Source organism: Myxocyprinus asiaticus, chromosome 19 (genome assembly GCF_019703515.2).
Source record: "Myxocyprinus asiaticus isolate MX2 ecotype Aquarium Trade chromosome 19, UBuf_Myxa_2, whole genome shotgun sequence".
Classification (NCBI taxonomy): domain Eukaryota; kingdom Metazoa; phylum Chordata; class Actinopteri; order Cypriniformes; family Catostomidae; genus Myxocyprinus; species Myxocyprinus asiaticus.
The window spans coordinates 17,760,105-17,772,411 of NC_059362.1; the positions used below are offsets into that span (position 1 = coordinate 17,760,105).

The 12,307-nt window shown below is 36.4% G+C and overlaps 1 protein-coding gene across 1 annotated transcript; it reads right to left on the bottom strand.

Annotated features, from left to right (window-relative positions):
- Positions 1-6,704: 6,704 nt before the first annotated feature.
- Positions 6,705-11,291, bottom strand: LOC127410397 (uncharacterized). The gene is made up of 8 exons (XM_051645644.1): positions 11,091-11,291; positions 10,445-10,544; positions 10,126-10,223; positions 9,067-9,360; positions 8,930-8,986; positions 8,484-8,592; positions 7,629-7,736; positions 6,705-7,545 (listed from the first exon to the last, which is right to left on the bottom strand). Exons 1-8 carry the CDS (start codon positions 11,171-11,173, stop codon positions 7,456-7,458), a joined length of 939 nt encoding a protein of 312 aa, XP_051501604.1. The 5' UTR covers positions 11,174-11,291; the 3' UTR covers positions 6,705-7,455.
- Between the last annotated feature and the right edge of the window lie 1,016 nt (positions 11,292-12,307).

Here is a 12,307-nt window from a genome sequence, read left to right on the forward strand (position 1 = left end):
TCACAGGAACTGGGCTTGACTGGTTTAATTCCTATCTCTCAGGTAGGTCCTTCAAGGTAGCCTGGAGAGGTGAGGTGTCCAAGTCACATCAGCTACTTACTGGGGTACCTCAGGGCTCAGTGCTTGGACCACTTCTCTTCTATATAGACAACATCACTGGGACCCATCATTCAGGCACATGGTTTCTCTTACACTGCTATGCTGATGACACACAGCTCTACTAGTTTTTCCAGCCTAACGACACCTTGGTGACTGTTCGAATCTCTGCCTCTTTGGCAAACATCTCGGCCTGGATGAAAGAACACCACCTGCAAATTAACCCAGCCAAGACTGAGCTCCTTGTCTTTCCAGCCAACCCTGCTGTTGAACACAACTTCACCGTGCAGCTGGGTTCAACTACAGTAACACTTTCCTAACGGTCAGAAATCTAGGAGTAGCCATCGATAACCAACTCAATTTCACAGACCACATCTCAAAGACAGCACGATCATGTAGATTCCTCTTCCTCTCTGAACATGCCATACAACTTCTTGTCCAGTCACTTGTCATAACTAGACTGGCCTACTGTAATGCTCTCATTGCAGGCCTCCCTGCATGTGCAATTCTACTGCTGCAAATGATCCAGAATGCAGCAGCACATCTGCACTTTAATGAACCAAAGAGAGCGCATGTCACACCACTCCTTGTCTCTCTTCACTGGCTGCTGGTTGATGCACACATCAAATTCAAGGCTCTGATGCTGGCATACAGAACAGTCACGGGGTCTGCTCCAGTGTACCTAAATCATTTATGCAGAGCTATGTTCCCACCAGAAGCCTGCGGTTGGTTAAGGAACAGCACCTTGTACCAACACAAAGAGGCACCAAAACACTTTCCCGGACTTTCGGTTTTGTCGTACCACATTGGTGGAATGACCTTCCCGACTCCATCCGTTAAGCTGACTTAATTTCTGTCTTTAAAAAACAGCTAAATACACATCTTTTCCATGAGCACTTAACCAGTCACTTATTTAAAAAAAAAAATGTATAATATATATTTTTTTTCTTGTACTTTATTCTGTCTTGAATACTACTATTCTGATGCTAGTGAAACTTCAATGCAGCACTTTTTGTACCACTGTCTCAAGATGATTCGCTTATGATGTATTATTCCTCTTTTGTAAGTCGCTTTGGATAAAAGTGTCTGTCAAATGAATAAATGTAAATGTCATCAGCTAAAACAGAAATCAGCTGTGGTAGGTTTTACTAATTGTTGTACATGTAGTAGTTTTTTTTTTTTTTTTTTTTTTTTTACCTTGAGGATTCTTCAGTATTAAATATTTTGAAAACAGTATGTAAAAGTGTATGTTAAAAAAAAAAAATGGGAGTTTAGCTATTGGTTGCATTTGAGAGAAGATTTCATGAATCTTTAAATATGTGGTCATAGAGTGCATTCTGTATCAAAGCATTGACACGATTATCCACAGTTCAGTTAACAGACACTGATGTTGTTTTGATATTATAAAGGGTTTTGAAAATGTACGCTCACTAAGCATTATTAGGAATGTCTGTACACCTACTTATGCATGCAAGTATTTAATCAGCCAATCGTTTGGCAGTAGTGGGCATGATTGTTGGTGCCAGATGGGCTGGTTTGAGTATTTCTGTAACTGCTGATCTCCTGGGATTTCTACACACAACAGTATCTAGAGTTTATTCATACTGGTGCCAAAAACAAAAAACATCCACTGAGTGGCAGTTCAGCGGACAGAAACACCTTGTTGATGAGGGAGGTCAACGGAGAATGGCCAGACTGGTTCGTGCTGACAGAAAGGCTTTGGTAACTCGGGTAACCACTCTGTACAGTTGTCAAATCAATCAAATAAAATCACTTTATTGTCACTCAACCATATACACAAGTGCAACAGTGGGTGAAAGTCTTGGGTGCAGTTCCAAGCAACATAGCAGTCATGACAGTGATGAGACCTATACCAATTTAAAATAAACATCAGATTTACACAACACAATTTACATATCTAATATACACAATTACACACAACACAATATACAAATAATAATATACAGTATACAATATATAATACACATAGAATACACTATACAATATAAAATATACAGTAGATTGTATTGTGCTGTATTGACATTCAGGCTGTCGGTTGATAGTCAGTTGCCAGTGTGTTGTTAAGAGAGAATATAATTTATGACAGTCCAGTGTGAGATTAATAAAGTGCAGTGCTGATGTACTGTATATTGATCGTGAGAGATCAAGAGTTCAAAAGTCTGATTGCTTGGGGTAAGAAGCTGTCATGGAGTCGGCTGGTGCGGGTCCTGATGCTGCAATACCGCCTGCCTGATGGTAGCAGTGAGAGCAGCCCATGTCTCGGGTGGCTGGAGTCTCTGATGATCCTCTCAGTTTTTTTCACACACCGCCTGGTATAGATGTCCTGGAGGGAGGGAAGCTCAACTCCGATTATGTGTCTGGCAGTTTGCATCACCCTTCGCAGGGCTTTGCGGTTGAGGGTGGTGCTATTGCCATACCAGGCGGAGATGCAGCCAGTCAGGATGCTCTCTACAGTGCTGGTGTAGAACCGTGTGAGGATGTGGTGGTTCTTTCCAAACTTCCTTACCCGTCTCAGGAAGATGAGGCGCTGGTGAGCCTTCTTCACAATGACCTCAGTGTGGACGGACCATATGAGTTCTTCAGTGATGTGGACACCGAGGAACTTGAAGCTGCTGACTCTCTCCACCGGTGCTCCATTGATGGTGATGGGGCTGTGTTCTCTGTCTTTTCTCCTAAAGTCCACCACAAGCTCCTTGGTCTTACTGACATTGAGGGAGAGATTGTGCTCCTGTCACCAGCGTGTCAGAGTTTGTAGTGAGCAGAATAGTATCTCAGAATGCACAACACATCGAACCTTGAGGCGGATGGGCTACAAGAGCAGAAGGCCACATTGGGCACTTTATTAGGACCATAGTGTTCTTAAAGTGCTCAGTGAGTGTATACTAGGTATTGAGAAAAGCATGTAACTAATTGTAAAAAAAAAAAAAAAGAAAAAAAGTGTAAATGCAAGCATTGATAAATTTAATTATTATCCTCCTGAATCTCATCCCACACTTTGATGACATAATCATCTCTGTCACATCTGGACTGCTCATGCAAACCCAGAGCATGCAGAAACTCATGCTCCACCTTTCCTAAACGATCACAGTTTGCACCAATTTACAGCTCTTGTTTCCCAACTTGCTGATTCCCCACAGAAGAGTAACATCTATGAAACAGACAATCATCCTGGATATCATCTTTTTGAAAAATGTTACATGAAACAAACTACACGTGTTAATTTATATGTGAAAAGAATTTAGATTTTTGCATGTTATGTGTAGTAGGTATAATGATGTGTAGAATGAGTGTAATACTTTGAATCACAGTCTATGTTTCATGTGTCAGTTTTCTCACTCACTGCCTTTAAATACAAATATGTAGTTTGGCTCTCCACTCCAGGGTTTGAATTCAATGCAAGTCTTGAGTCTGTATTGCTCAAATGCTTTTAGTATCATGCCTTTGGCACAAATTTCTATTTCCAATTACATAAGAAAGAGAGAAAGAATAAGGAAAAGAGAGACAATTTGAGCGAGCGATGGGTAGAGAATAAAAAGTTAGAATGAGAATATCAGGTACAGGTTAAAGTAATAATTTAACTGAATTAAAAAAATTAATCAATAGTTTCACCTACCAAGGCTGTTGTCTAAGTTGTATGGCACAGTTGTAGGCCAGCACTACTTTTCAACCAGAATGCCGTTTTTGCTTTGTGCCCGTTAACTACAAAAATTGTTTTACAACGAACAAAAAAATCTAATGAAGAAAATAAGAGTATTTTTTTAATTTTTTTAAGTGTGTGTTTTTATTAGGGTCTTACAGGTAAGTCAGAATAAAAGGAACAAACAGTATGAAAGTCACAAAGAACATTTGAAATAACTTTGAGACACTGACTTTGTCTACCACCATGTCCCCTTCCATCAGGTCAAGCTCTGCCTCTGTTAAACAAGACATTAGTTACTACAGTAGTCACTAGTAATAAAATAGTAATAGTGTCTTAAATGTTGCTATATATTCAACACAACATATTGTTGTTTCCACAAACCTTCACTTGTATCAAATTTATCCTGGTCTTTTCCATTATTTATATCAGTATCTGTCCTGCCTATAAAAAAGTCAAATAAAAACTATTTAAAGTAATTAATAAATTAATACATTAATACATTAATAAATAAATAAAATATCCAGAGGATAGAATATCCAGATCATTGTGAAAATGGTATAGATTATTAAAATATTAAAATTGCTCACCTGTGAGTGAGGATGTTGGCTTTGAAAGAAAATATTTTAGTGATAAGTGTCAAAGAAGCACATTTTTTTCAACAAATTTGTAACTTGCAAGCCTTTATTGTGTAAATATTGCCAACTACTTTGTTAAGGTCAAAGGTCACACAATATACACAGTCCCAAACAGGATCAATACATTTCAGTTCAACAAAAGTTGTGTTAGTTTTGCTCTAACATATGATCTTACATAGCACTGAATTAATTAATATATGATTGCACACTCAAATGTATACCTATATGTACACTAAATAAATTGTTAACCTAAATAATGTGCTTTATTTGTTAACATCAATAATTAAAGGAATATTGGGTTCAATACAAGTTAAGCTCAATCAACAGCATTTGTGGCATAATATTGATTACCAAACAAAATTAAGTTAGACTTCTTTAAGAAAAGCAAAAATCTAAGTTACAGTGAGAGACTTACAAGGAAAGTGAATGGGGACAATTTTTGGAGGGTTTAAAGGCAGAAATGTGAAGCTTATCATTTTATAAAAGCACTTACAGTAATTCTTCTATTAAAACTTGTGTTGTTTGAGCTGTAAAGTTGTTTAAATGGTCATTTTTATAGTCATTTTAGTCTAAGCTTTAGTCTAATATCAATGGTTTGTTGACATTAGATAGAAAAGGTAAGTAAGTGATTTTACATATTGATTACGTCTTGAGGCTATACTTTTGAAATAGTAGGTATTTTAATGTTTATAGATTGGCCCCATTGACTTCCATTGTAACTGCCTCACTGGAACCCAGATTTGTGCTTTTTTTAAAGAATAAGAGGGGCAAGTCAAAATTATAATTTTTTTTGTAATCAACATCATGCTAGATTCGATAGAGCTAACTTGTCTTGAACCCGGAATATTCCTTTAATTTATTATTTATTAGACAAATATATTATATAACATTTCTGGATCAACCTGAATACATTATGTTACATCAACAATACCAATTTTATGGATTAGGTAGAAATAGAAATAGCTCATGGGTAATGATTAATGATATTTCAAAATTTGTATTTATTGACTTCAAGCAACATGTGCTAAAATTTAATTATATTGTAGAAAAATAGGTTTAAACAGGTTTAAAAAATATATATATAATTTTCTGACTATTATTTCATGTCAGGTTTTATATGGTTAAGCTTTATTCTTTGTATAAAAGGGCTTTCGAACAAAAATGTTTATTATACTATTCATTGCTATAACTGCATGTTTGCCCTGCATTACAAAAATAAATTGGCTTAGGTGGTTGGGAAAAAGAAAATATTGCTATTTTACTTTGTGTGGTTCAAAAGTACTGATTAAACTAGATACATAACGTTTGTCGAGACAAACTAAAATGTTGGTCTGACAAAACATTGTCTGAAAGTTTAATGTAGTTTTAAATGCTTTAAGTTAGAAATTTTTACAGGTTTTACCGTAAGAAAGAAAGAAAAGAATGAAGGAAAGAAAGAAGAGAGCATCTTAAAGCAGATTAAAGGGCTTGTGTGTACGTTTTGACAGCTGAAGTTTGAAATTCACGAACATTCAAAAACAGACTAAAATTTGAACATTCTGTCAATGTAATGTATTCTAGGGGGTTTTTGGACACTTTGAAAAGGCTTAAATGATGCATTTGCAGGGGTTTTCGATGAAAGAATAATAATGGTATCCAAGCTGTAGGGTCGTTCCAAACAGAATTTCCCAAAAATTGACAAAATGACCGCTATTTTTGAGCCCCACACCTTTCAGCCCTTCAAAAGCTCTCACAATGGAGGATGAAGTCTTTGAAGGAAATAGGGTGTAGGGATGATCACTTCTGAATGGAACTGCACCCCATCATTCAGATGATTAAAAAGATATAGCAGCGTGAGCCAAAACTGCCTGAACTTTTGAATTTCACCAAACCCTTGCACAGATACTGTAGGAGCCTACTGTATTTGTTAATTTCATCAATATTTAAAGTGTTTGATGAAGTTAAAATATTCCATAACTTATAATGGCCCCTATAAATATATGCATTTTGTATGCATAATATGTAGTATTTACATTGAGTTTACATTATGTATAACAAATATTAAAATGGTACTGTCTCTTTAAGAACAGTGGCTGTTCAGCCACCCTGTTTCAGTTGAGTGCTTTCTTTACCACATCCGGGCTGTGTGTTTGAATTAATCTGACTGTAAATAACAGAACAGGTATTAAAAGAGACTTCAATAAAGGGGGCTAAAAGAAAACTGGCCCGGGGCCCTTGCTAGTTATAATCTGCCCCTAATGAGAATATAGTCATGCTAAATTGATAGCTGATAAAAACTTTGTTAAGATGTATAGGAACTGTTTTAAAAATACAGTCTTGCACACATAAAATTATAGCATTCAAACATTTATTTCACAAATTACAATGGCATATTTTTTATATAAGTATACTTTTTATACAGGGACTGTTTTGAAATACAGTCTTCAAAAAGATCAAAATATAGCTTTAAAACCTTTATTGCACATGGGGAAACGTGTGGGAGTTTTAAAAAGCATACCTCCAACAGAAAAACAGCAACATATTCAGACATAGTCAAATATGGCAGTGTTGATTTAAAAAAAAAAAACAACTTAAATGGATGTACACTCAAAAAAATATTTTAGCCTATTTATAAGGTTTATACATTTCAATTCCATAACAAAATTCCATCAGACTGAATTGTGTAATTTAAAAAAAAAATTAATTATTAATTAAACCTCAAATCTTTAGAAAACATTAACAGAGCCTGTATCTGCATAGAAAGTGCATGAGCTAAATTGTGCAAAATGAATCAGAATGAAATTATTATATAAGTTACTTGAGTCAGATCATTTAAAGAGTGAACGAAACCTGAGATGTCAATTAGCATATGTTTGAAAAGACCCGTTTCAGACAACCAGTTAATCAGACAAGCACTTTGCTCAAGCATTTGATGAGCAACATACTATGTTTAAATCATTTATTACATTGGTGATATTGGTAAATATTACTTATTTCTGATTGCTTTCAATACATACTTGTGGTTAAGGTCAGGGTCGTGCAATAATCTTGATTGTTCAGCAGCTAAACCTGTGTATTGTGCTGTCAGACATCTGGAACTGGGATCAAAGTGTTTCTTTCATATGATGCCAGAAGGGCACACTGAATGTTCATCTCATCACTCTGGTTAATGTTCTGTCGATAAGAGAAATAAAGTATTACAGTGTGAACATAAATTTATTTGAGTTATTTGATTTTTGAATGTATATATTACTCACGGTCACGTCCTCAGAGTAGTAGCAGTGGCGCAGATTGAGGTGGCCAATGAAGTTGCGGCTGTAATACTGTGGATCACCATGGGGCATCACCACACACACAGGACACACCTAGAGGGCACCAGAAGGCGCACAAAAAGCTTTGAGCATGTATATTTATCTGTCTCTCACCCAAAGCAACAGCAGTCAACACTATTCATTGAACTTACTGATATTCTTTAATACTCCACTACTTAGTCATATTAAAGAGACTTAGAATAAGTATCTTCCATCTGGATCCATTATTACATCAATGTTATGACACATATACTGTATACTTTCAAATTTCAAAGTAATTGCATATGCATTTCAACACATTAGATATTAGAACCACCCCATAAGATCCAGGGCTCAACAACAAGGATGGCCTGATGGTCCGGGGCTATTTTGAGAGTTATAATAAGTGTGGGTGAGAAACAGATCAATGTATATTCCTTTTTCACACATTTTCAAAAAGTGAAAATGAAAGTGGAGATTTATGGTAAAATATTGATCTGTTTCTCAACCACACTTAGTATATCCCTTCTGAAGTTATGGATTTAACTTAATTTAAACAAACAAGTAATGTGTCACACTGTATGCCATCGTTTTTCAGCAAAAGTGTTTTTATGAATTCACAACTATTACCATTACAGATTTGTAACTATAACGTGTCTTAACATTTAAAGAAAATTTTATGTACTTTTACACATATAAAATGTGTAGCTAAAAATACCTATTAATTATATTTGTGGAAGGGCCAGTGAAATATTGGCATGGCCAGCAAATTTTTTTTTTATTGTTGAGCCCTAAAATCTGTACTCATGAATCCTGACTGACCACACGTTTGCTGTCATTGGCATGTTGGGCATTGCAGTGGTCTCGTAGATCTAGTTCATCCAGTCCATTTTCCTGACAGTAAGGACATGCAAATGTCCTCACAGTGTCGCTGAGAAAAATGATGAGGAAAATGAAAGGTGATGGCTGAGGAAAGTGGTGATGCACAAAATACCTCTGGAAAATGGACTACAATCTTCTATTGCAGTAGACAGTTCTCAAAATACATCATTTTAGAAAAAAAAAAGAAAAAGAAAAAAAATAGTCAAAGAATATATTCTTGCTTAAGTAAATAGAAACTGATTGTAAGTCTCTATAATTCAAGTTATCTATATTTGGAATAGCCTGTGTTTTGGTAAAGATAGGCATAACATACGAATTATGCATATGTTGGTGCAGGTGTGCATTGTGTGTATATATGTCTTTGTGTGCTTTGAGGGGATAGTTACTCCTGAGATTGCTGCTGTTGCCTCACTTCCAATAGAGTGATCTCAGTTTGCCATGACCTGTGAATGAAACATTTCCTGGTAAATCCAGTATTTATCAATACTTGCAATCAAATAATTATAGTTTTGCTGGGACTTGCCATTCATTAAACTCAGCCTCCAAATTATCTTGTAATGGGGCGGGTGCTGATGCTGGGGCAGCCTGAATTGGACCACTCAGGGCAAAGTGAACAGTTGCTGGATGGGTGGCAGTAGTGGCAGGTTGAGTTCGGATCCGTGGCAATGGCAAAGGAACAGGTTGTGCAGAAGCAAATGTGAAGGAATTTAAAATGGGAGGGGCTTGACTTTGTGAGGCAGGAGCCGGGGCAGCCTGATTGGGCAGACTGCCTGGAGGGGCAGCGCCTGACTGTGCATCCCCAAGCATATCTAGTATACTGTCAAAGGTATGTAGATTCTTTAGAATTTCACATTTTGATAAAAAATAAATAAAAAAACTTTTGAAAAAAATAAAAAGGAAAAAAAAAGAATGTTCATTGGAATACTGTATTTAATTCCATTAAATAAATATTCCAGGTTCAGAGCAAGTTAAGCTCAATCGACAGGATTTGTGGCATAATGTTGATAAGGATAATTTTGACTTGTCTGTCCTTTTCTTAAAAAAAAAAAAAATCAAGGTTACAGAGAGGCACTTACAATGGAAGTGAATAGGAAAATGTTTGGAGGGTTTAAAGGCAGAAATGTGAAGTTTTTAATTTTATAAAATCACTTACATTAAATGTTCTGTTAAAACGCATGTATTATTTGAGCTGTAAAGTTGTTTAAATTGTCATTTTTACAGTAATTTTAAGGTTCGTTGACATTACATCATTATTGCAACAAAGTTGTAAAATTGACTTTAACTTTACACAGGAAGGTTTGGTAAGCGTTTTTATCACATTAAAATCAAGTTAGCATGCATGTTTATGTCTTGTGGCTATAGTTTTGAAACAGTATTTTAACATTTACAGATTGGCCCCATTCACTTCCATTGTAAGTGCCTCACTGTAACCCAGATGTTTGCTTCTTTTAAAGAAAAGTCTAAATTAATTTTGTGGTATTCAATTTTATGCCACAAATGCTGTCGATTGAGCTTAACTTGTATTGTATATTCCTTTAAAATTACTAAAATAACTGAACTTGTAAAGTTGCCTGAGACTTGCCTTCGTATGTTTGCAACACGTCTTCCTGAATTGAATGTTTCAGAATCCCTTGACAGGATCTGGTGCCGAGCCCTCCGCCTATCAAAAGGACTCTGAGTCTGAAATAAAAAGAAATCCAGGAGAGGGCACTGTTCATTAGCACACAGTCTCTGATCACCTCAGTATACCGATGCTACATTTGGACTAGAATTCTACCATACTATTCTACTCACCATACAGTGACTACATACTGCAGAAGTAGTACGAGTAGTATGGTACGATACTATTCCAAAGTTAGCCGAACATATTTATTGTACATTTGAGGAGGCTGTTCCCTTACCAATGGATTAAAAGCAAAACCAGGACAGTCTAATTGGCTTCTGCAGTGTGGACAATGAGCTCTATGTCGAATAGATTGACTAAGGCATCTCTGGCAAAATCTAGACATAGAGAGAAAGAAAGAGAGAGAGAGAGAGAGAGAGAGAGAGAGAGAGCGAGAGAGAGAGAGAGAGAGAGAGACTGACTCCCTTCAGCAATACTTTCACTTTTGACTACCAGGAACTAATCAGGTTGTTTACCAAAAGTAATATGCTTATCGAAATTAAAATGTTGAATATTGAGGAGGGGAATTTTCACAGGTTATAAAACGCTATACATGAAAACTAGGTTCCAAAAACAAATGAAACCAAACAAGCTAATATATCAGCATAACTCGTCAGATATTTTGTAGCAAATTCTCAATAAAAAACACTTCAAAATAACTTTTTTGGAGGATTGATTTTTTGAATGAGTTCATCTTGCAGCCTGTGTCAACAAACCTCTATCAGTTATGATTTGTTTTTAGACAACTATATTTCATTATTATATTACATAAATGAGCATATTCTCACTATTACTGACAAAGCTTGTTTTTTGTAATCTATGAGTTTGTCCATTTACAAAGTGACCAAATAAGACAAATTTTAACATGAAAACCACACACTTACACTTTTCCACAGCAGGCAGAAGGCTGGGAAGGATTCCGTATTTTGTCCTTACAAACAGGACACTCGTCTTCTGAAGTGGACATGTCTAAATCCTGTGCTCTATGACCTGCCTACACTACTGTCAGTCTAGCCTTTACTGATGGCTTTACTTTCAGGTTCCTCAGCTGAAGTGTACAATTCAACTTTCTTATGCCCATAAACAGGGAGTGTATACTATAAATTCTATGTACTTTCCTTTCATGATGTTAAAGTAATAGATCTGGCTTAACCTGAAAGTCGACACCCATTTTGTAAACAAATCATATTCATGTCTGAGTTTCACATGCAGAGTTCCAAACCTTTTCTATGCTTTCAATTTGAATTACAATAGTTTAACGAGGGCTCATTTAAAGTGACTGACAAGATCAAGTCTGTCTTATACTTCAGGCTTTCTTATGCAACTTAAAATTTGTCAAGACTATTTAACGGACATTCCCAGTAGTTAATTAACTAGACTCAAAGGCATCATTTTATGGGTAAAACCACTTTTTGCCTTTGCCAATTTTGTCCCCACCATTTTTTTAAATAGCTTTTGTCAGTTAAGTGTCTGATTCAGAAGAAACATATCCAGTTCTTGAATAGGAGTTTCCATTTTGTTCATGTGTGTTAATAAGTGGTGATCTGGCACTGAAATTTGTTATTTTTAATGTTATAACGAGTGCTCGTTGCGGCTCTTATCAGTGGCGTTGAGTAACAAAGGGCAGCAATGTTCTCTTATGCAGATGCAGGGTCTGCTCACTCTGCAGTTCCGCAGCTCTCTTTTCCAGTTAAATCGCAAAGCAAAGCCCGTCCATCCTTCCATCTATCTGTCCATCTGCTCATAGTCCATCTGTCCATCCATCCATCCATCCATCCATCATCCATCCATCGTCCATCCATCCATCCATCCATCCATCAATCGTCCATCCGTCCATCCTTCCATCTATCTGTCCATCCACTCATAGTCCGTCCGTCCATCCATCCATCCATCCATCCATCATCTGTCCATCCATCCTTCCATCTATCTGTCCATCCACTCAGTCCGTCCATCCATCCATCCATCATCCATCCATCGTCCATCCGTCTGTCCATCCATCCATCCATCGTCAGTTCGTCTGTCCATCCGCCCTTCCATCTATCTATCCATCTATCTATCTATCTATCCATCCATCCATCCATCCATCCATCCATCGTCCGTC